Source organism: Sus scrofa, chromosome 3, assembly GCF_000003025.6.
Source record: "Sus scrofa isolate TJ Tabasco breed Duroc chromosome 3, Sscrofa11.1, whole genome shotgun sequence".
NCBI classification, from domain to species: domain Eukaryota; kingdom Metazoa; phylum Chordata; class Mammalia; order Artiodactyla; family Suidae; genus Sus; species Sus scrofa.
Window position 1 is genome coordinate 7,540,306 of NC_010445.4, and position 25,346 is coordinate 7,565,651.

General features: G+C 43.9%; 1 protein-coding gene across 2 annotated transcripts in view; it reads right to left on the minus strand.

Annotated features, from left to right (window-relative positions):
* The window catches only part of RRN3 (RRN3 homolog, RNA polymerase I transcription factor), a 34,860-nt gene that overhangs the window by 3,175 nt on the left and 6,339 nt on the right, over nt 1-25,346 (minus strand). For both annotated transcript variants that reach the window (XM_021086179.1, XM_021086180.1), the window contains exons 4-17: nt 22,318-22,407; nt 22,074-22,203; nt 21,326-21,385; nt 20,669-20,732; nt 19,854-19,923; nt 14,996-15,094; nt 13,558-13,650; nt 12,832-12,970; nt 9,689-9,819; nt 7,469-7,599; nt 6,333-6,517; nt 4,370-4,478; nt 1,584-1,736; nt 382-469 (exon numbers count right to left, since the gene is read on the minus strand). In XM_021086179.1, coding sequence (XP_020941838.1) covers nt 382-469; nt 1,584-1,736; nt 4,370-4,478; nt 6,333-6,517; nt 7,469-7,599; nt 9,689-9,819; nt 12,832-12,970; nt 13,558-13,650; nt 14,996-15,094; nt 19,854-19,923; nt 20,669-20,732; nt 21,326-21,385; nt 22,074-22,203; nt 22,318-22,407 — 1,542 coding nt within the window. The remainder of the gene's footprint in view (nt 1-381; nt 470-1,583; nt 1,737-4,369; nt 4,479-6,332; nt 6,518-7,468; nt 7,600-9,688; nt 9,820-12,831; nt 12,971-13,557; nt 13,651-14,995; nt 15,095-19,853; nt 19,924-20,668; nt 20,733-21,325; nt 21,386-22,073; nt 22,204-22,317; nt 22,408-25,346) is intronic.

The window sequence follows — 25,346 nt, forward strand, 5'->3', positions numbered from 1 at the left end:
CAAAAAGACAAAAAAAAAAAAAAAAAAAAAGACAAATTTGCTCAGCTGATTTTTCATTATTCTTTTCCAAAGTCAGCATGTGAAGTGTCTGGTTTAAATGATTCGTTAAAAAATAACTGGCATTCCCCGGTGGCCTAGCAGTTAAGGATCTGGCATTGTCACTGCTGTGGCTGGGGTGCAATCCCAGGCCCCGGAACTCCGGCACGCACTGGCCAAAAACAAACCAACCAACCTCTTCTAAGACCACGACCTAAGCTTGGAATTCTGTAATGGCAGAATAAAAAATGTAGTCTTTCTCAAGGGTAACTTGTTATTTACTGTGTGACTACCATCTGTAACCACAGGGGAGACGCCCAAAAGGGTGCTGAATCACAAAGTTACCTTTTTAATGGGTTTCTTCAACTCCTGAAGCTCTTCTGCACTCAGGTCTTCCCACACCTGATAAACAGGATCGATGAACTTCTTTGACCTGTCAAAAGATCACATTCCAAAAGCAAATTAAATACTATATCGAAGATCACAACATACTTAGGTCGTATCTCAAAAGTCACACTCCTCAAAATGACGAAGAAAAAACTATCGCTCAGATAATGAGTACCCCAAAATACCCCATGAGGTCCTGCCACTGGCTCCTGCTTTATAAGAGTTCATCGACTCACAGATGGAGTGTTACACCTACTGCTTCTCCTCTTTTCATTTTCAAGTGACAGGAGAAGCACATACTTGCTCTGGTTCAATTCGAAGCCGAAACGCCCTGAGCCCTGGAACCCAAGAGCACAATGGGAGGAGCGCCCGTCTCGATCACAGATGCCTGCGACGGGGGAGGGGGACTGGCGGCAGGTGTGAGATGGGAGGGGAGCCCGCACCACTTGCTCAATTTGGCAAAGATCAACAGTAAGTGATAATACATCCAAATGAAGGCGAAATGATGATTCTGGAATTTTCTATTTTTAGATTCCTATGATCATTTACTAAAAATAAGTTTGGGGAAAAAAGACCAATCTGGTTTCAGTCAACCAAGACTTAGGGGACCAGACAATCCCAAATCACTGTGTCGCTAGTTACAAAGAGCAATAAGCACAAATCCTGCTTCCTTATATACATGCCCAGCTAAGACTGGCTTGAGGGGTTTTCCAGAATTACTCATCCAGATAAATCACTTGGCTTTTGCTCATCCCGTGTAACAGGGTGGGATGTGATCTCTAGAGGACGGAATGAGTCATGTGGCAGAAATACATGAGCCTGGAAAAGGCAGCACCCTCCCCCAGGCACCTGTACCCTCCACCCCTTGTATTTTTAAGCCAACAGGTTTAAAGAAAAAACAACCCCCCCACCCCGGTGTCAATCTGGGCTCCTACTAGGGTAGAGACCTGCAAGGCCTAGGGTGCTACGACCCTCCGCAGCCTCTAAGAGGCTTCTCCACGCTGGGCCTGGAATACACGCAAGGGGACCACAAGGCCCTAATCAATGGTCAGGAAGGGCCACGCGTGACAAAGACATCCAAAATCCCAACCCTGGGACAAGCACATACACATCACATTTAAATTCACCACCGACAAGGCCAACTGTCTACACGCACCTACCTCTTCAGCACACAAGGATCGAAGGGGAAGAAGGTGTCCAGGGGGTTTGTGCAGGTTTGCACCGAGTCCCCCCCAGCAGTGTTTCTGATAACAGGCAGCATCTGGCGGTTGTTCCTCTCAATGAGGGTGTAGCAGAAGACGAGCTGGTATTTGCTGTGGAACAAAAGCCAACAGAGACAGAGGCACTGAGGTGCTGGGATTCCTCTGCATGGACACGGGCTCGCCCGCCAGAGTGTGCCAGCTACACGGACTCTACAGATCTTCGTGTGTGAACGGAACGAGTGCAAGAAAAAATAACAAAGTAGAAAAAAAGTAATGCTTTTAGGGGTGCAGTTCTCTGGGCCTAGGATTTAAGAGCTGGCTAAGGAGAAAGAAAAGCTATCACTTTAAGAATGTGAGAGGCGCTCAAATTATTAATAGGCACAACTCACTAATTGCAATCAAGGCAATACTTTTAGTTTACAAAATTAAGGAGCTATCTCTACTTCTTTATCTGGACTCCGTAAAAGAATGAGCGGGCTGGTAAAAGGGGATTCAGGATTCACGGAGAAGATATGGGCGGCTGATGAGACTTGGCTGTTGAAGGAATTTAGGTGAGTACTGGGACGGGGGACATGGGCCTTCCTGAGTCAGGAGCTCAAGAAAGAGGGCAAGAAAGGAAAAGGCACAGTGAGTGAAAAGAGTTAAAGAGAAGAACGTGCAACAAAAACCAGCAAGACCATAGGCTGTCAACCCCTCAGGTGGGAACCTCCACATGACTCAGCAATTTCAAAATCACTCACTGGGCCTCTTCTCTGAGATGAGGAGTTAGCTCACTTCTGCCAACTGTCCCCTCCCCTCCACCCATGGGACTTACAGGTTCCCAGGTCACTGCCACAATTTTAGGCAACACTGATTCCTGTTCTATTAGCAAGGGGCACATTTGACTCTTGGTGGAGGGTAAACCGGCAGCATCTGGTAACACCAAAGAGAGGCGCCTCCTACACCCTAGCCACCGCACTTCTGGTGACAGGGAGTGTGTGCCTGCCCACCAGGACACACATACCACGTTTCCAACACCACTGAAATCCCAGCAAACAATCGATTTTTTTAATTCTTTTATTTATTTATTTATTTTGCCTTTTTGTCTTTTTTAGGGCCGCACCCCCGGCATATGGAGGTTCCCAGGCTAGGGGTCTCATCGGAGCTATAGCCACTGGCCTACACCAGAGCCACGGCAACACGGGGTCCAAGCCACATCTGTAACCTACACCACACATCCGCAACGCCAGATCCTTAACCCACTGAGTGAGGCCAGGGATCAAACCCACAACCCCGCGGTTCCTAGTCAGATTTGTTTCCACTGCGCCATGACGGGAACTTCCTCGATTTTTTTTTTTTTAATTACGACATTACACAGCAGTCAAACATCAAAACACAGCTACATGAGTCAGTAGGGCTCTCACGACCTTGAAGTAAGGAAAGCAGTAGCCACAGAGCAACACGCCTGTCTCTTGGCCTCCTGCTCTCAGCATCGCATCTCACTCCCCGTCTGTCACCAGCACCAACCCCCATCCAGAGGCTCTCTGTTGAGTCTGCTCCTCAGCTGCAGCCCCTCCTCCCACCCCAAGGTCGTCCTACTGGGCAGCTGCCTCTTCGCCGCTCCACCCACCCTTCCAGCTGCTTCCCATCTTCCCACAATGTGCTGGAAGCTTCCACTCACTGCTTGTGGTTTCCTAATTCTTTACGATCATTTTTGAGATCTCAGGAGAGAGACAACCTTGAACTAGATGGCCAGTGAAGAAAAATAAGGCCACTAAATGGTAGCATCAAGATGTCCAAAGAGGACTGAGGGACGAAGAAATTATTCTTGTCTTCTAACAACACAATCTGTTGAAGATTTTAAGCTATGATCCAGGAGTTCCCATCATGGCTCAGTGGTTAATGACCTCGACTAAGAACCATGAGGTTGCCGGTTCAATCCCTGCCCTTGCTCAGTGGGTTAAGGATCCGGCGTTGCTGTGAGCCGTGGTATAGGCTGCAGACTCGGCTCAGATCCCGCGTTGCTGTGGCTCTGGCATAGGCCGGCAGCTACAGCTCCGATGTGACCCCTAGCTTGGGAACCCCTATATGCCCCGGGAGCAGCCCTAAAAAAGGCAAAAAGACCAAAAAAAAAAAAAAAAAAAAAAAAAAATTAAGCCATGATCCTGCCCTCGATATCCTGATTAGATGCCCACCGTCTCCAATTCGCTTTGTACGTGAAGCAGAATAATTCAGTGACTCCTTACGAAGGAGCTGGACTGCCGGCACACAGACCCTAGCTCTGCCACAGTTCAGCCACGACCTCACACAGGTCGTTTAATTTCTCTTGGCCCCATCTCGCCTTTTATAAACAGGGGTTAATAATGCAGTCATTGGACTGTGTGAGGATTGAGTGGGTTCTATGTCAAGTGCTTATCAGAACTGGGCCAGGAACAGAGTCAAAGGCATGTGTTAGCTGTAGCCACAGGCCTCACTAAACCAACTTCCTATTACTGGATGGTTATCTCAGGTCCAATCTATTTTTATTACTCTTAGGGGAGTCACTCTAATAAACACCTCTAGTTTGTACCGCTCAGCTTGCTAGCTGCCTTACTTATTTCAAAGTGCCTAAGCTTCTGCTGAATTATCCCTCTTCAGAAGAAAAGTAGTGGCAGTTTTCAATGAAACCAAAGTATAAAAACAACAGTTGCAATGGGTTTTAAATGTTTCATTGTTATCAACATAAATTTACTTTTAAATAACCTCCACCAATAAAACATAAATACCTTGTGATTGCAGCAAAAAAGTTAACGACTGAGGGCAGGCAAATCTTCAGAGGATTTAGCTGACTCATCACTATCCGTTCAAAATTTAGACTTTGAAGGTACCTCAAACCTAGGAGTAAAAAACAAAAAGTTTTTCTTTTTTTAAAGTACAAACATAACAGACAAGCAGCACAGATTATTTCATATATTAAAAAAACAATTTTAAAACAAATGCTCTAGGAGTTTTCCTGTGGCACAGCAGATTAAGGATCAGGCATCTTCACCGCACTGGCTTGGGTCGAACTTCTGGCACCGGAACTTCCACGCACCACAGGTGTGGCCAAAAAAAGAAAAAGAAAACAAATGCTTTAAAGGTCCATGTAGAAAGTCACACAATGCAGACCCCAAAGAATATCACTACGCTTAACCATGTGAATTTATGACCAAGCCAACTTTTGTAAAGAAAACAGTTTATTCTTTTAAAGATCCAGGAAGTAAACACACATTCCTAATGTGCTACAAGCTTATGTGACAATTTGGAATTCAGACATATATTACAAGCTCAGCAGATGCTGAGTGTACAAAGAAAAAAAAAAAAAGACCGCTCTGATTGAAATCAACCAGCAGGGAAGTTTTTAAGAAGTTAAGGGAAGAGTTCCCTTGTGGCTCAGTGGGTTAAGGATCCAGCATCGTCACTGCTGTGGCTGTTACTGCAGTGGTGCAGGTTCAATCCCTGGCCCAGGAACTTCCACATGCTGCAGGCACGGCCAAAAAAAAAAAAAAAAAAAGGTGACTATATATATTTATACACGCACTCATCTGACAACAAAACAAACACCAAGACTTGCATGTTTTAAGTTACTAGTGAAGTTGAGCATGCTTTTCAAATGTGCATTCGTTGTCCGTATTTCAGGTTTTTTGTTTCATTTTGTTTTTTAACAGAACTGTGGAGGTAGAAGGAAAAATGAGACAGAGAATGCCTTGGAACTAGCAAATATAATTCTCTCCTGTGTTAAAAAGAAAGACATCACACTTATTCTAAGAGAAGCAAACCAACCTATGCCTAAGTGTATTTTCTTAGGAGGCTCCTTATTTTGCTTTTTTTTTTTTAAATTTTTCGGCCATGCCTATGGCATGTGGCAGTTCCTGGGCCAGGGACAGAACCCGGGCCACAGCAGTGATCCAATTAGCCACAGTGACAACACTGGATCCTTAACCCCTGCACCACAAGAGAACTCCTTTAGAAGACTCTCTGATGTGTATTTTGATAAAAATGACTAAAAACGTGATAATGTAATGGCTCATATGGAGTAGGTCAGATCCTCTTTAAGACTCTTACCATTCATTTACACAAAGAAAAGCAAAGATTTACTTACTCTGTAATAAAACCTTGTCCTACTAGAGTTCATATGATGATTTTTAAGCCCTGGATCTCTTTATAAGCATTCAGGACATGAGGCCTGGCACCAGTGGGGTACAAGAGCTCAGCCTCACTTCACATTTTACAGTGACCCTAGATGCCACCCTCCAAAGCAGAGGTCCCCAGTATCAAATCCACCAACCCCGCCCCCACCTTTTTTTGTCCTTTGAGGGCTGCACCCATGGCATATGGAGGTTCCCAGGCTAGGGGTCAAATCGCAGTTACAGCTGCCGGCCTACACCACAGCTACAGCAACACAGGATCCGAGCAGCTCACAACGACACCGGATCCTTAACCCACTGAGCAAGCCAGGGATCGATCCTGCGTCCTCGTGGATGCTAGTCAGTTTCATTTCCACTGAGCCATGACAGGAACTCCCCCCACCAACTCTTAAAGAGAAGGCCTAAGGGATTTTTAGGAGCCTTATAGGCTTATCGCTGCTTGAAATTATCTGTAAAAGTTTGCATGCACGTGCGGTTTTCTGACTCCATAGTTTTCGTCATTCTGAAGGGTAACCGGACACAGCAAAGTCTAGTTCACATCCACCAGCCCCAGGTCACTGACCTTCCTTCAGGTTTCCACTTAAAAGCTGCCTGTGTCTAAAAACAAAAGTGTAGAACACAGCTTGGCAGGCTGAATAGAACGGCCCGTGGAGAGCGACATCGCAGAATGCCTTGGCTCCCGAATCCTGGTTATTAAGGTATACGTGCAGCCAGTTAACCAAAAGATCTAGGCATGATTTTACAGTACTAGAGAAAAGAGAAATCCAAGTCAATTTCGCCGGCTTCTTAAAAAACCAGAGCGACATACGAACACACAATTGCCTCTCGCTACAAACTAAGGAAAGTCTATCCGTTGGCTTATCTCTTCCTCAAGGCCACGGAGGAGAAACCACCAAAGGAAAGAAAATCACGGGCAGGTGAAAAGGTCTTCCAGTTACAAGGTCAGGCATCTGGACCTTCCAAGAACAACAGGCAGCCCCCTAAGCATGCCTGAAGTCCCCAGGAATGGAAAACATTTTCTCCTCCTCAGCCCGGAAGGACTTTTCCGATGGCCTCCCAGCCCTCTTCGGGGATGTGGCCAAAGAACAGGGCACGCTGACCCATATCTTGTAAGAGAAAGATGGTCTGGTTGACCTCATCACTCCCTCCAGGATTCTGATGACGAAATCTGGTCAGCGAGGTAAGAGAGAACGGCCAGGGAGCTTTTAGTTTTCGGGGAAGGTTTTGTAACAGCATCCTGGCCAGACGAGATCTTCATGGATCACTGGGAGAAACAGGCCTAGAGTGGGCCTCCTGGACAGATCTTACTATTACCTTTAAAAGGATTTTTTTCTTCAGCTTTAACAGATACAACTGATTCGGAATGCAAATGAAAAATGACAAACCTATAAAAAGAATCAAAACAGTATACAACACTACGCCATCCACGAGAGAAACGGATCTTCATGTTCAAGTGCAACCATGCAGAACAGATGACAAGAGCTTTGCATATGAGGTTTTACATTTTAAAAAGGAGATATTTTATTCTGAAACTGCCTCTTGGAAACATAAACATCTTGCATAGAGTGGGAGAACAGATTTTTTTCACTTTAAAGACAGACCAAAAAAATAAGGCATATATTTCTCTGACTCGAGACAATACTATAATCTTTTGAAAGCGTGATAATGAAAAAGCACTTGGAAATTTAGGTTACTTACATAAGAGGAATAAATTTAGCTCTTGCCAAAAAGCTTCCAATATAATTTGCAGCAGCTTGCCTGATGATAGCAGGATTATTTGGATCCTGTAATTTTTTCCAGAGATGTTCCAAAAATGCTTCTGCGAATCCCTATAAAAAGAAAAGCTGTTGGTCTCATCCTTTTTTTTTTTTTTGTCTTTGTCTTTTTAGGGCCATACTCATGGCATATGGAGGTTCCCAGGCTAGGGGTCTAATCAGAGCTACAGCTGCCAGCCCATGCCACAGCCACACAACACCAGATCCAAGCCACATCTGTGACCTACACCACAGCTCATGGCAACGCCATATCCTTAACCCGCTGAGCAGAGGTCAGGGGTCAAACTGGAGTTCTCATGGATGCTAGTCAGGTTTGTTAACTGCTGAGCCACAATGGGAACTCCCAGGTCTCATCTTCTTTTTTAATTTTTTTATTTGTTTATTTTTTGGTCTTTTTAGGGCTGCACCCTCGGCATAAGGAGGTTCCCAGGCTAGGGGTCTAATCAGAGCTGTAGCCGAAGGCTTACGCCACAGCCACAGCAATGCCAGATCCAAGCCGAGTCTGTGACCTACACCACAGCTCACGGCAACTCGGGATCCCCAACCAACTGATCGAGGCCAGGGATCGAACCCGCAACCTCACGGTTCCTAGTCAGATTCATTTCTGCTGTGCCATGATGGGGACTCCTCATCTTTTTTTAAATTCTTAAGATATTCTGGCTATCAGAATCCTAAGATTTTTAACTCACTTATACGAGAAAGTTCTGGTATCTCAGTTATACTACTAAACAGATAATGAATACTTTTTTTTTTCAGTCTTTTTGCCTTTTCTAGGGCTGCACCCTCGGCATATGGAGGTTCCCAGGCCAGGGGTCCAATCGGAGCTGTAGCCACAGGCCTACACCACAGCTCACAGCAACTCTGGATCCTTAACCCACTGAGCAAGGCCAGGGATCAAACCCGCAACCTCATGGTTCCTAGTTGGATTCGTTAACCACTGAGCCACGATGGGAACTCCATGAATACGGTTATTGTGGTTATTTTTAAAATGTCTTGAGATAATATACATTAACAACAAAAGGTGTTCCCCAGCATTAAATAATTCAATGGATCTAAAAACTAGCTGAACATGAAAACTAACCCTATAGATTCAGGGCTTTGGAACCCTTGGATTTGTGACCGGGCTATTTCTAAAGCTCTACAAGTGATTCTGAGATTTAGCCGGCACTCGAAACCAGCGATAATCTGCACCCATGGGAACCCTTCTGCAGTGCCTCTCAGACTGCACACGTTCAACTTAACCAGAAACAGAAATAGGGATTAAATTACAGTTGGTTTTTGACTCATTATGCAAATCATAGGGGAAAAAACAGACCAATTAAGTTTTTTTTTAAAACAAAGGATGCAACCTCCATCTTTTCCCAAATAGCTCTTTTCAGAAGCTGCTAACACACGCTTTGAGGCAGAGTGAGGTGAACCTTCCTGCCCAGGACCAACACCCTTCCAGACTATTCGAGGAAGCTACGAAAGAGTTGCAAAAAGAGGCCTCTATTTTTTTGGTTTTGCTTTGTTCTCAAAATAGAAAACCAATGCCTAAAGTTTTAAAATTCTAGATTAAAAAAAATTTAGTTTGGGCTACTTAAGAGCAACTGAAAGAAAATAAAACAGTTAAATATCCAATATGAGATTTTAATTAAGGCTTGAATTGAAAGGAAGAGCACCGCCTAGCGGACCAAACACGGGATGACACTTTCCGAGCACTCAGATGAACTGCACTCAGATGAAGCCCTCTGCTTCTTCCTTATATTGAAAAGGGCTTCCTATTTTTTATTTATTTATTTATTTTTTTTTTTTAATGGCCAGAAGTATGGCATATGGAAGTTCTGGGGCTAGGAGTTGAATTGGGGCTTACAATGGCTGCTGGCCTACACCACAGCTCACAGCAATGCAGATCCTTAACCCACTGAGTGCGGCCAGGGATCAAACCCACATCCTCATGGATACTAGCCGGGTTCTACTGAGCCGCAATGGGAACTCCCCAAAAGGGCTGGCTATTATTAGAGGCACTAAGTAAAATGAGCTGAAGACAACGAAATACTCACCTCGGTCTCCCTTTCCATACCATCCCCTCATCCCTCATTTTTAAATGGAAAATTGTGGGTGAGACTAAAATAAGCTACAATTATGTTAACGACATACTCACCAATTTAAAGCTACAGAGGTAAAACATAAAAAACTGCACGTGGCAGGAGGCATGTGTGGGCAACAGGAGTTTGTCAAAGATGGTTATGAGATCTCGATATAAATCCTTTGTCTTGTTGTTATCAATCTTACCTACAAAGAAAATTTGGCATTTCAGTTCTATAAAGATATAATTTTCAAGCTACCAGTTTCACTTATCAATTTTTAAAAAGAAAATAAAACTACTAAGAAACACGTCATGGAGGTCTGTCATGGCTCAGTGGTTAATGAACTAGACTAGTATCCATGAGGACACAGGTTCAGTCCCTGACCTTGCTCAGTGGGTTAAGGATCCGGCCTCACTGAGACCTGTGATATAAGTTGCAAACAAATGGGCTCTGATCTAGCATTGCTGTAGCCGTGGGATAGGCTGACAGCTACAGCTGCGATCTGACCCCTAGACTGGGAACCTCCACATGCTGCAAGTGTGGCCCTTAAAAAAAAAACAAACAAAAAAAAAGACCAAAAAAATAGAAAAAGAAACACATCCTCAACGGATACCTGTATAACTGATTTACACTGCTGTATACCTGAAACTAACACAACTTTCTAAGTCAACTATACTCCAATAAAATTTTATTTAAAAAAAACAACAACACATCATCCATTGACCTATAGGGGAAAAAAAAGCCATCTTCATCTTGCACAGGTTTTCCTTTTCACGTATAACAACCCAGCAGTGGCAAGAAAGAGGCACTCATCTCACACACACACTCCTGTGATGCCATAAACTGTCAAAGCGCAACTTAGAAGAAGCCCTTTGATCCAGCGACTCAACTGCTGGGAATTCACCACACAGAAATAATCGAAGATATATGCATAAGAACGTTCGTTACACTGTTATTTATAATGGCCAAAAAAAAAAGCATGGGGGTGGTTTTAAAACATCATTGGGCATTCCCTTTGTGGATTAGTGGTTAATGAACCTGACTAGGATCCATGAGGATGCAGGTTCCATCCCTGGCCTCGTTCAGTGGGTTAGGGATCCGGTGTTGCCATAAGCCGTGGTGTAGGTTGCAGAGGCGGCTCAGATCCCACATTGCTGTGGCTGTGGTGTAGGCCAGCAGCTGTAGCTCCAGTTCAACCCCTGGCCTGGGAACCTCCATATGCCACTGGTGCAGCCCTAAAAAGCAAAAATAAATAAATACATAAATAGCAGGGGGAGGAAAAAAAAGGAGAGACCAGTTAAATCTATATGATTAGCAATAACTATTTTAGAATAACAATGAATGGGATGAGAAAAATGTTCACAATAGGTGAAAAGGGCAGATAATAAACCACTTACAGTGTGATTCTGCCGGATCACTGAGAAAAACACTCATATAGCCATGCAAACAGGAAAGTAAAACATAAAAATGCTAATAATAGGGAGTTCCCGTTGTGGCGCAGTGGTTAACGAATCCGACTAGGAACCATGAGGTTGCGGGTTCGGTCCCTGCCCTTGCTCAGTGGGTTAATGATCCGGCGTTGCCGTGAGCTATGGTGTAGGTCACAGACGCGGCTCGGATCCCGCGTTGCTGTGGCTCTGGCATAGGCCGGTGGCTACAGCTCCGATTCGACCCCTAGCCTGGGAACCTCCATATGCCGCGGGAGCGGCCCAAGAAATGGCAAAAAGACCAAAAAAAAAAAAAAAAAAAAAAAAAAAATGCTAATAATAGTTCTCTGAATAGTAGGAATGTGGTCATAGTCTTTTTTTTTTTTCCCCTTTCTTTTCCTTTATAGGGCTGTACCTGCACCACAGGGAGGTTCCTAGGCTAGGGGTCAAATTGGGCACTGCAGCTGCCAGCTTACACCATAGATGCTTCTGCAACCTACACCACGGCTCACAGCAATGCCACATCCTTTAACCCACTGAGCAAAGCCAGGGACCAAACCTGCATCCTCATGGATACTTGTTGTATTCTTAACCCATTGAGCCACAACAGGAACTCAAGTGTCTTTTGAAATCCTTTCCTGTATTCTCCAAATTTTCTCTAATCAACATGTATCATTTTTATAACAGTAAAAAAGTTTAAATGGTGACACAGTTAACTCAGATTCAAGTCCTAGTACTCGGAATGGCTGAGTTTCATTCTTGAACCCTAGTTAGCAACGTGAACAGAAAATTTCTGTTTTTTCATGGCAAAACCTCTAGACTGAAAAATCCCTCAAGGGCAAGAAGCATATCAATTTGTTCACTACAGTACCAACACCCTGGCACAACCAGCTACCAAGATTCTCTAAAATCAAATGTAACACCATGCACCATGTGCCCAATCTATTACACCATTCTCACATGTCTTGAACTTGAGTATGATTTGAATTCCACCTAAAACCGACCAAACTTCATACATAATCTTTCAATACAGAAGTCAGTGGAAAGATGATCAAGGGCTTTGAAGAGAAGTATAACTGAGCCCGAATCCCAGTCCCACCATTTTCAAGCTGTGTCACATTGGCAAGTTACAATGTTTCTAAACTTTCTTTTCCTCATATGCAAAATAGTGATCTTTTTTTTCTTGGCTTTTTATTTTTTGCTTTTTAGGGCCGCACCCATGGCATATGGAGGTTTCCAGGCTAGGGGTCGAATCAGAGCTGCAGCTGCCGGCTGACACCACAGCCACCACAATGCCAGATTCAAGCCGCATCTGCAACCTACACCACAGCTCATGGCAATCCTGTGAGCTGAGTGAGGCCAGGGATCAAACCTGCATCCTCATGGATCTTAGTCGGGGTCGTTAACCGCTGAGCCATGACAAGAAGTCCTTTTTTTGTTTGTTTTTTAGGGCTGCACTCACAGCATACGGGAAGTTCCCAGGCCAGGGGTCGAATCGGAGCTACAGCTGCCAGCCTATGCCACAGCCACAGCAACATGGGATCTGAGCCTCGTCTGAGACCTACACCACAGCTCACAGCAACGCCAGACCCTTTAACCCACTGAGCAAGGTAAAGGATCGAACCCTCGTTCACATGGATACTGTCAGGTTCATTTCCACTGCACCACAAAATAGTGGCTTCGGTTCTAAGACTTCTATCAGTGCTAATGTATGAAAACTACCCAGTACATGGCCTGGGGCACTGGAGGTTTCAACAAAGCAGCAGCTATGGTGACTATCAGAGGCTTACCATCTACATAGCAGACATCCTTGACATAGGACAAGAGCAAAGACAGCAGGATGTCCAGGCGTTCAGCTACGGGATGGACCATCTGAGTGGGCCTTTCGGGATCAGCCTTTGTTTCGTGTTCAGTTTCTTCATCTTCATCCTTTGAAGGTAAAGTAAAAGTTGAAATTTAAAAAATCAGTAAAAGTAGTGAGAAAAGTCTGAGGTAACAGTTTCCTTTAAAAACTCCTGTGCTGGCTCAGGAGGTTAAGAAGCCGACCAGCAGTGGCTTTCCAACTGAGACGCAACTCCGGCTTAGCTCCTTCCCTGGCCCCTTCCTGTTGCTCACACCCTTTGTCCCGAGGGCACCCAAATCCGCTGTTCCCGATAAAGCCCACGTAAAACATCACCCCAGAGAGAAGCACTACGTACGACTGGTAACACACGGAAACGAAGCTGCTATGCTTCTCTAGGCATCACTCTCTCACAAACAATATGTGGTTTACAACAACAATCAGAAAAGACAAACTTAAGAATAAAAGTGAAACCCAAATTCAAAGCCTTGGCAACCAGCCAAGCCTACCAGTCAGTAAGCGACCGAGCAGAAAACGCCTCATTCTAGAAATCATCTTCAAGTTTGCTCCAGTACTGTTTTAATGCTATGCCTCGGAAAAGACTGAGAAGCCATCAGCTGTCTCCCCAGCCCTCGGGGACTGTGAAGTGTGTCTGACTTTGTTAATAAACACTAACCATGTGAAACAGCCCTTCTGCGGCGTCTGTTCCACTACCAGACTGAGGTGCTGTTTCCTCGGCATCTTCAATATCCTGCCGAGATGCATTCACCTACAGTGTAACAGAGGAGAAAGAAAAAGAATAAAAACATTTAAACTACAACTACATTATTCCCACATGGGACACTCATCTGATATACATGCTTTAAAACTGTCCAGGGAGGTCCCGTCGTGGCACGGCAGAAACCAATCCAACTATGAGCCATGAGGTTGCAGGTTCAATCCCTGGTCTTGCTCCATGGGTTAAGGATCTGGCATTGCCGTGAGCTGTGGTGTAGGTCGAAGACACGGCTTGGTTTCTGCATTGCTGTGGCTGTGGTGTAGGCTGGCGGCTTCAGCTCCGATTTGGACCCCTAGCCTGGGAACCTCCACATGCCTCGGGTGTGGCCAGGTTAGCACCCTCGTCAGCACTGTCACTCAGTACACAGTGATGGTGTGCAAACCTTTACATCAGTCTGGGTCATGAAGGAATTAACAATACATTAACGATTAACAATGAAGCCTCTTGTATTACATACTTACATAAAATCACTATCTACTGTGCTTGGTGGCCTAAGTCACATAGCTTCAACAAACCATGTCTATTGCAACTCTTAGTAAGCACGAGACACATGCACATTGTCTAAGAAGCATATCATCAATCAACTGAGCAGAAGATGATTAAATGAAAGTCAAATGCGGCCTCACCCCCCATGTCTCCAGTTCCAATGCAGTCTCAAGGGCCAGTGTGCCGGCCTTCCACGTGTCACCAGAATCCACTTTCCCTCAGAACCCACTTTTTTTTCCCCCTCGCCCTTCAGAATCCACTTTTCCCACTGTACCTTACTGCAGGCCTCTTAAAAAAAGGCAAAAGAGGAGTTCACGTCGTGGTACAGCGGAAATGAATCCGACTAGGAACCATGAGGTAGAGGGTTCGATCCTTGGCCTCGCTCAGTAGGTTAAGGATCTGGCGTTGCTGTGAGCTGTGGTGCAGGCCGGCAGCAACAGTTCCAATTAGACCCCTAGCCTGGGAACCTCCACATGCTGCAGGTGTGGCCCTAAAAAGCCAAAAGCCAAAAAAAACAGGTAAAAAGAATCCCTAACTCACTTCCTCAGGCATGACGTCCTGACTCTTTCTGACTACAGTGGGTTTGCTAGCTCCCAATGCCCGTGTGCACCTCGCATTAACCATACCCGTAATTTCCACGTATGGGTCTAGCTGATGAATCCCTGCTCCCCACCATGAGAAGTGGGACCTTCTACAAACCATAGTCACCGATGGGGTTCAAGAAATGTGTCAAACTGTAGATTCTTTTTCACTCTTGCTACAATTGTTTCAAATACTAAGGCTATAACAAATACTATGACAGAATTAATAAGTGAAAATCAAAGCGAAAAACAAATGACCCAGCACTTACATCCAACTTGAGTAGCTTCTCAATAACAAGCTCCAGAATTTCATGCCTCAAGGTCGGAAAATACACACTAATCCTTAATAAGTTATGAACATAACATTCCTAAAATATAAAAAGATGATATTGCAACAGAGAATGTTTTATAATTATGCAAGCAAAATACCAACAGTCTTTAGTTTCAATAATTTAAATAGAAGACACTACCCAGCAACACAGAAACTACACTGCTTCTGTACACAATGCTCAGTATAATCTAATCACCTCCATTAAAGAAAAGTTTGTTATCTGCACACTTTTACAGTGTTTTTATTTTATTTTATTTTATTTTATTTTTTTGTCTTTTTTTGCTATTTCTATTTTTTTTTAATTTTTATTTCTTTGTCTTTTGTTGTTGTTGTTGTTGCTATTTCTTGGGCCGCTCCCGCGGCATATGGAGGTTCCCAGGCTAGGGGTTGAATCGGAGCTGTAGCCACCAGCCTACGCCAGAGCCACAGCAACGGATCCGAGCCGCGTCTGCAACCTACACCACAGCTCACGGCAACGCCGGATCGTTAACCCACTGATCAAGGGCAGGGACCGAACCTGCAACCTCATGGTTCCTAGTCAGATTCGTTAACCACTGCGCCACGACGGGAACTCCTTTTTTTTTGCTATTTCTTTGGGCCACTCCCGCAGCATATGGAGGTTCCCAGGCTAGGGGTCGAATCGGAGCTGTAGCTGCCAGCCTATGCCAGAGCCACAGCAACGCAGGATCTGAGCCCCATCTGCAACCTACACCACAGCTCACGGCAATGCCGGATCATTAACCCACTGAGCAAGGGCAGGGACCGAACCCGCAACCTCATGGTTCCTAGTCGGATTCATTAATCACTGTGCCACGACGGGAACTCCTACAGTGTTTTTAAAACAGGTTTTGGAGTTCCCATTGTGGTGCCTCGGAAATGAATCCCACTAAGAACCACGAGGTTGTGGGTTCGATCCCTGGCCTCAGTCTGTGGGTTAAGGATCTGGCGTTGCTGTGGCTGTGGTGTAGGCCAGCAGCTGCAGCTCCAATTAGACCCCTAGCCTGGGAATCTCCATAGGCTGCAGGTGAGGCCCTGGAAAAGACAAAAACAAACAAACAAACAAAAAACAAAAAAACAGGTTTTGTTGAGATATAATTCACACACAATTCAACCATTTAAAATGTACAATTCAATGTTTTTTATGTTCAACAGGACATATAACCACCACTGTAATCAATTTTAGAGCATTTTTACCACCCTAAAAAGAAACCCTGTATCTTCTAGTAATGTACCTCCTACCAGCCCTAGGTAAACACTGGCCTACTTTCTTTCTCTACCAATTTGCCTAGTACAGACATTATAATATGCAGTGTTTTAGCACAATGTTTTCACAGTTTATTCATATTGTAGCAAGTAAACCATTCCTTTTTACTCCTGAATGATATTCCACTGTACAGACACATCACATTCTGTTTATTTTTTCTTCTTTTTTTTAGGGCCACACTCACAGCATATAGGAGGTTCCCAGGCTAGGGGTCGAATCAGAGCTGCAGCTGCCAGCCTACACCTCAGACATGGGAACATCAGATCCAAGCTGCAATGCAACCTATACCACAGCTCATGGCAATGACAGATCTTTTAACTCACTGAGTGAGGCCAGGGATCAAACCCTCATCCTCATGGATACTAGTTGGGTTCTTAACCCAATGAACCAGAAGGGGAACTTCACATTGTTTATTTATAAGCTGCTACACATTTGGTTTCCATATTTTGGCTGTTAGGAATAATGCTGCTTGGAACATTTATGCAAAAGTTTTATTTAAGCAGACAAATATTTTCACTTCTCTTAGGTATATACCTATAATGGAAATGCTGGGTCATACAGCAATTCTACATTTACTTTTTTGTTTTTTTTCCTGGCCTCACCTGCAGCATGTCGAAGTTTCCAGGCCAGGGATCAAACCCAAGCCACTAAAGTGACAATGCCAGATCCCACTGCACCACAAGAGAACCCCTACATTGAATCTTTTTGAAGAGATATCAGACTATTTTCCAAAGTAGCTGCAACATCTACCATTTTACATTCCCCCCAGCAGAGTAGGGAGTGTTCTGGCTCGTCACAGCCTCAACTACATGTGTTATTATCTGTCTTTTGAGTACCGCCATCCTAGCGAGTAATAACAGTACCCATCTTGGAGTTTCCATCGTGGCTCAGTGGTTAACGAATCCGACTAGGAACCATGAGCTTGCAGGTTCGATCCCTGGCCTTGCTCAGTGGGTTAAGGATCCGGCGTTGCCGTGAGCTGTGGTATAGGTTGCAGATGTAGCTCGGACCCTGAGTTACTGTGGCTCTGGCGTAGGCCAGTGGCTACAGCTCCGATTCAACCCATAGCCTGGGAACCTCCATCTGCCTCGGGTGCAGCCCAAGAAATGGCAAAAAGACAAAAACAAACAAACAAACACCAGTATCTCATTTTGGTTCTGACTTGTGTTTCTCTAATGGCTAATGATGTCGAGTTTCTCATGCGCTCATTAGCCATTTGTATGTCTCTTTTGGAGAAACACCAACTCAGATCCTTTTATTTATTTATTTATTTATTTTGCTCTTTTCCCCACTGTCTGATACAACTGGTGTGAATACACTGATCATATATCCTACAACCACAATCAACTCATTAACTACTGCTAGTCTTTGTGAGAATTCCTTCGGATTTTTCTATATGTTAAGATCTACTCATCTACAAATGTAGGTGTACTTCTTCCTTTCCAATCAGAGTGCCTTTCTCGTTTTCTTCCCTAAATGACCTAGCTAGGACCTCCAGTGTAACACTGACCAGAAGTGGCAAAAGTGACGTCTTTGTTTTGTTCCTTATCTTAGGGGAGAGCCTTCAGTCTTCACTACTGAGACTGAATAGCTGTGAATTTTTTTTTTCTTTTTAGGGCCACACCCATGACACATGGAGGTTCCCAGGCCAGGGGTTGAATCGGAGCTGTAGCGCCAGCCTACACAATAGCCACAGCCGGAGTTCCCGTCATGGGGCAGTGGTTAATGAATCCGACTAGGAACCATGAGGTTGCGGGTTCAGTCCCTGCCCTTGCTCAGTGGGTTAACGATCCGGCGTTGCCGTGAGCTGTGGTGTAGGTTGCAGACGCGGCTCGGATCCCGAGTTGCTGTGGCTCTGGTGTAGGCCGGTGGCTACAGCTCCGATTCGACCCCTAGCCTGGGAACCTCCACATGCTGCGGGAGCGGCCCAAGAAATAGCAAAAAGACAAAAAAAAAAAAAAAACAAAAAAAAACAATAGCCACAGCCATGTCAGATTCGAGCCATGTCTGTGACCTACACCACAGCTCACAGTAAGGCTGGATCCTTAACCCACTGAGGGAGGCCAGGGATCAAACCTCATGGTTCCTAGTCGGATTTGCTTCCGCTGCGCCACAATGGGAACTCCTAGCTATGAATTTTTTATAGCTGCCCTTTATCAGGCTAAGAAAGTTTCCTTCTGTTTTTGTCATAAAGGGGTTTTGGTGTTTGTCACTTTTCCTGCATCTATTGACATGACCATGTGGTATTTATCATTTATTCTACAGGTATATTATACTGATACAGGTATATTATACTAATTAATTCGGGGATATTAAATCAACCTTGCATTCTAAGGATAAATTTCATTTGATCATGGTGCCTAATTTTTTTTATATGTTTCTAGATTCAGTTTTTTGAGTATTTTGTTGAGAATTTTTGCATCTATGTTCAAAAGAGATACAGAATTTATAATAGTCCACCTGAAGAAGACTATCACAAATATCAGCAGAAGTTATTATTAACCCCTTGTTTAAAACTGATCATACTTTAGGAAAAAATAATCTATGCTTAGAAGGGAACCACTAGTAATTATTAAAAGCTACACAGATGATCTAAATATTACACAAAAAACTTAAGACATCACTTACAGAAGGCGCTGCCTTCATGTCCAAATGAGGCATGTTTACTACTGGTAATAAATAAATGAACTATTATCTTACAGTAATTCCTATCTATGTAAGCATTTAGCCTATACAAGTATTTGTGAAATGGACTATGCCTTTGATGTGCACAGAGGAATAAGAAAAAAGACACATGGAGTTCCCGTCGTGGCGCAGTGGTTAACGAATCCAACTAGGAACCATGAGGTTGCGGGTTCGGTCCCTGCCCTTGCTCAGTGGGTTAACGATCCGGCGTTGCCGTGAGCTGTGGTGTAGGTTGCAGACGCGGCTCGGATACTGCGTTGCTGTGGCTCTGGGGTAGGCCAGTGGCTACAGCTCCGATTAGACCCCTAGCCTGGGAACCTCCATATGCCGCGGGAGCGGCCCAAAGAAATAGCAAAAAGACAAAAAAAAAAAAAAAAAAAAAAGAAAAAAGAAAAAAGACACAGAGAACCCTCGGTCACTTGCCAGGAAAGGAATCTCAATCAAATTTTTAGTCTTGAGTTTAAAACACAGCAGACAAAACAACTTTTAAGAAAAAGACCTGGACGTTCCCATCATGGCTCAGAGGTAATGAACTCAACTAGTATCCATGAGGACGCAGGTTCAATCCATGGCCTCATTCAGTGGGTTAAAGATCTGGCATTGCCATGAGCTGTGGTTAGGTTGCAGACACGGCTCCGATCTGGAGTTACTGTGGCTGTGGCACAGGCCAGCAGCTGCTGCTCCAATTCAACCCCTAGCCTGGGAATGTCCATATACCTCGAGTTCGGCCCTAAAAAGCCAAAAAAAAAAAAAAAAAAAAAAATTAAGAGAGAAATCTGAAATCGCCAAAAACTAAATCACACAAAACATCGTTTTCATTGTTTTCCCCCATTAAAAGATTTCTTACCAATGTTCTCTCTGATTTTCGAACGAATGGAAATTTTTCTACCAGTATTGGCATAAGAAACCATGGCGTCCTATTTCGAAAAGAAAAAAATTCAATCAATTCATGTTAACCAGACTTTCTCAGAAGGTACCATTTCCATTCTAAGAGCAAATATGGATACAGGAGAAAAATGCTAATTCCTATCTCAAGCAATTGGAATAAATGCACAGCTTCAGAGAAAAATCTCTAACAAATTTAGGGCAAATGAGCTTCTGTTAACTTTGACAGCAATAGTAAATTAAAGGGGGTTCCTTTTTTCTACAAAAGTTTAGCAAAGAGCTTTAGTTTAAAATCAAAACATTTCCCACTACACACATATATTATTTTAAAAAGAGAAAAAATTATCAACTTGGACTTTTTTAAAGTTAGGTTGCTATACCTACTGGGAGAATTTGCAGGTCACCCCTCCAAAAGAAACCTACACATCCTAAAAGCCTTTTCTTAGAACTGTTATTTTTATTCCTATGGCATGACCCCAACACAGAGGGGTTTCTCACTAAAAAATTTTGGCTATCTTGTCAGTTGAAGACAAAAGCAAAATTCCAACCATAAAAAGTTGGAGGGGAGAATTTGCATATAAGTGTTGAAAAATAATTAAAGACAATGAATAGGAACTGAAATGACATTTTTTTGTAGAACATGATGTTGTATCAACAGGATACAAAAAACACGCAGCATACAGCTGGAGTTTGGATGCTATGAACATCCTGTAATTTCCTCCCAACTGATCATAATTTTCTTGAGACTTAAACACCATGATTCAAAAGTATACTCACGATGGGACATATCTTGCTATTATTTGTAAGGCTCTGTGACATGTGTCAAAATTTGCAGGAAGATCTACAAGGTGAAAAAGGAGAGTATGAGCATCAAGATAAGACTGAAAACTGATCTGTTTGATGCTAAAAACAACTGCTAACCAAAACTGAATCATTCATCACCAAAATAATAATTTCAAGATTTTTCTCCATGACCAACTATCAATGCAGACTAGAAATAATGCCATTAAGGGCAATCGACTGCCTATTAACATTAAATATTAACAAAAAAGATTCTATCAAAGGTTGCCTTGGTGTTCCCATCATGGCACAGTGGAAACAATCTGACTAGGAACCATGAGGTTGGGGGTTTGACCCTGGCCTCACTCAGTGGGTTAAGGATCCGACACTGCTGTGAGCTGTGGTGTAGGTCGAAGATGCAGCTTGGACCCCACATTGCTGTGGCCATGGTGTAGGCCGGCAGCTACAGCTCCGATTAGACCCCTAGCCTGGGAACCTCCATATGCCATGGGTGTGACCACTCCCCAAAAAAGAAAAAGACAAAGGTTGCTTTTGCTACAGTCTACCTATCAGAACAAATCCTAGAGAGGCAAAGATACTTTATCACTCAGCATGCATTCGCCAAGCCTTTGCTTTAATCCTCTTTGTACTTACTATCGTCTTCATCGTCAGAATCCGAAACATCTACGTCGCCATCCTTAACGATCACTCGGGCTTTTGAAAAAAGAAAATATGTTATTCTTCTAATGATGATCTAAACAAACAACAGCCACATAATAAAGCGATCTTTCCATCATCCAAACTTAATACAAGAATAAAATTTACAGTTGGGAGGGAGGGATTTTAAGTAACTAAAAATCCCTGAGTTCTAAGACTGCATCAGAAGCTCACCATAGCAAATTACAACCCACAAAAATAACAGCAACGAATGAATCTAGATGCCTCCACAGAGGTCATTACAGGGAACAGACATGTATCAGAACTGCTGCTGATATGTAACCTGGAGTCTTCTGTGGTGGTACAATCTCCAAAATGTATGGGGAAGTGGCACTGTAACAGAGATATTTAAAAAATGAAAACTCAGAGTTCCTGCCATGGTGCAGCGGAAATGAATCAAACTAGGAACCATGAGGTTGTGGGTTCGATCCCTGACCTCGATCAGTGGGTTAAGGATCCAGCATTGCCGTGAGCTGTGGTGTAGGTCAAAGAGGCGTCTCGGATCTGGCACTGCTGTGGCTGTGGCGTAGGCCGGCAGCTACAGTTCAGATTAGACCCCTAGCCTGGGAAACTCCATATGCCATGGGTGTGGCCCTAAAAACACAAAAGACAAAAAAAAAAAAAAAAAAAAAAAGAAAGAAAGAAAGAAAAGAAATGTCAAAGCAAGCCAAGAGCAACCACTCACGAGGTACAAAATGAGAGGCGATCATGCTGAGACATGGTCTCAGGAAGACAGTCTGTGCAGATACAAGATTCCCAAGGAAAGCTAAATACTCTTCTACCACTGTCTGACTTCTGTTCAGCCACTTCAATCTCTAGAGGTGGGAGAGAGGAAAAAAGAACGGAAACATTTTACTGATACAATATATACTATTTTTAAAGTACTGAGTTACAAAAATAAGAGTCAATGAAATTAACAGTGAACTTACCAACAGAATATTAATAAGCTGCTCAAAGTCTTTTGTCAAGTACATGATGGAGGAACGGAACTCTAGCAGCCAGTTAATGATCTGGTCATCCTTAAGTTAAACAAAAAAAAGTACTTTCAAAATCACAGATCCTCTAAAACAACACAGAAGATGGTACCTATCTGGGGAATAATATTTAAATTAGGGGGGAAAAGTCACAAATTTGGACTGAAGTGAAAACTGGGATAAAAATTTCTTACTGTGGACTTCCTGTCCTGGTTCAGCGGTAACAAACCCAGCTAATATCCATGAGGACGCGGGTTCAATCCTTGGCCTCGCTCAGTGGGTTAAGGACCTGGTGTTGCCATGAGCTGCAGTATAGGTTGCAGACGAGACTCAGATCTGGAGTGGCTGTGGCTGTGGAGCAGACCGGCAGCTACAGCTCTGAGTTGACCCCTAACCTGGAAATGTCCATATATGCCAAAGAGAGTGTGGCCCTAAAAAGACAAAAAGAAATCCCACTAGTATCCATGAGGACAAGGGTTTGATCCCTGGCCTCCATCAGTGCCTTAAGCTGTGGTGTAGGGCACAGACACTCGGCTTGGATCCCAAGTTGCTGTGGTGTAGGCCAGCAGCTGTGGCTCCAATTCAACCCCTAAGCCTGGGAACTTCCATATGCCAAGGGTTTGGCCCCCCAAAAAACATCATTTTGGTCTCTTCTGTTTGCCCTAGGAAACACCTCAAATGTTGACACCTGGGACTTTTTTTAAATTGAAGAATTATAACAGATTCAAATATTCTAAGATCACAAGGTACCTCTACTTCCTCTATACTCATGCTGCCTTGCAAACATGCTGATCACACTCAGTCTAAGTTGATCAATAAATACAACTTTTTCTTAACCCAACCTGCAAATGAGTTTAAATGTATTAAGATGTGTTCTATATAAATGACAGCTCCACTACACCTTCACATATTTTTCAGACAATAAAACTGCCATCCATAATACATTAAGTGCGGGGGAAAACCTGCTAAATAAAAAAAATATATATCTAATAAAAATAGTTTTGTATTCATGCATATATAATTCACAAGAAAAAAATTAAAACCCCTAATTTTTGAAAGAAGATGGTTAATGCAGGTTAAAGTAGGAGAAAGAGACATAAAAAAACAAAAGCAATACCGTGCTGTACCTTCAACAAGAGACCATGAACAGTCTTGATCCTGCAGTTATAGGCTCTTAACAGCGCTGCACCTACAGCGACAGGCTACTCATAAGGAGCATCATTCAGGGAGAAGACGCCGAGTGCCAGCCATCAACACTGCACATATGGACCTCTTCCTAATCCCGACAATGCTGCACAGGGATTACTGTCATTCCCATTTTACAGGAATGAGGAAACAGGCTAAGAAAGATTAACAAGCAATTTGCCCAACCAAGCCAGTATAGAACTAGCTTCAGACTAAAAAAAAAAAAAGGAGTTCCCGTCGTGGCGCAGTGGTTAACGAATCCGACTAAGAACCATGAGGTTGCAGGTTTGATCCCTGCCCTTGCTCAGTGGGTTAACGATCCGGCATTGCCGTGAGCTGTGGTGTAGGTTGCAGACGCGGCTCGGATCCCGCATTGCTGTGGTTCTGGCATAGGCTGGCAGCTACAGCTCCAATTAGACCCCTAGCCTGGGAACCTCCATATGCCCAGGGAGCAGCCCAAGAAATGGCAAAAGGACAAAAAAAAAAAAAAAAGAACTAGCTTCAAACCCATTTGCCTAGACTAGTGCTCCAGCCACTCTCCCACAATGCCCTGCCCCGGGGGAAGGCGCTCCCCACCTTCACTCAACCAGTGAGAGCTTCCTATGCACTCTGTGACAAACCTCAATGACATGGATGGCCTGCTGATGAAATCCTAACTAACCTGGCAGTAAAAGAGTCACGACTCATTTGCACTGCAGTAATGTCACAATGTCCACAATCATTAAAGAAAACAAGGCCTGAAGCAGAAAAGACAAGCTAAGTTATGTGCAAATAAAAATAAGTTAGCTCTATCCGATCTCTTTTCCACTAAAACAAGCTTAGGTAAATTATAAGGACAACATTTAAACTGCACCTTTTTTTTTTTGCTTTTGCTTTTTTAGGGCCACACCTACAGCATATGAAAGTTCCCAGGCTAGGGGTCAAGTGGGAGCTTCAGCTGCCAGCCTACGCCACAGCTCACAGCAATGCCAGATCCTTAACCAGTGAATGAGGTCAAGGATCAAATCCTCATCCTAATGGATGCTAGTCAGGTTTGGAACACGCTGAGCCACAATGGAACTCCTGGCCCCCTTTTTAGGACCGAACCCTCGGCATATGGAAGTTCCCAGGCCAGGAGTCAAATCAGAGCTACAGCTGCCAGCCTACGCCACAGCCATAGCAACGTAGGGTCCAAGCCTCATCTGTGACCTACCCCACAGCTCATGGCAATGCTGGATCCTTAACCCACTGAGCGAGGCCAGGGATCATACCTGCATCCTCAAGGATCCTAGTCAGCTTCGTTAACCACTGAGCCACAAAGGGAACTCCCAGAACTGCTCCACTGTTTCAAGCAAACCAGTCAGAGACTTTGGTGCTTAAGTACTGAATTATTATTGGAAATAAATTACTTGCAACACTCTTCTGAACTAACATACACACAACTGATATGATTCTTGGTCTGTTAAAACCCCAAGGAGGAGACATGCTGACATAAAATACAGTAGAACACAAAGAATGCGGTCCTTGTTCCTGTGGAAGAAGGCACAGGTCAGAGAAGGTTCTAAAGAGGAAATGACAGGAGTTCCCTTCATGGCTCAGCAGTAATAAACCCAACTAGTATCTATGAGGTTTGATCCCTGACCTCACTCAGTGGGTTAAGGATCCGGCATTGCCATGAACTGTGGTGTAGGTTGCAGACATGGCTCGGATCCTGCATGGCTGGTGGCTGTGGCTACAGGATGGCAGCTGTACCTCTGATTCGACCCCTAGCCTGGGAACTTCCACATGCCATGGGTGTGGCCCTAAAAAGCAAAAAAAAA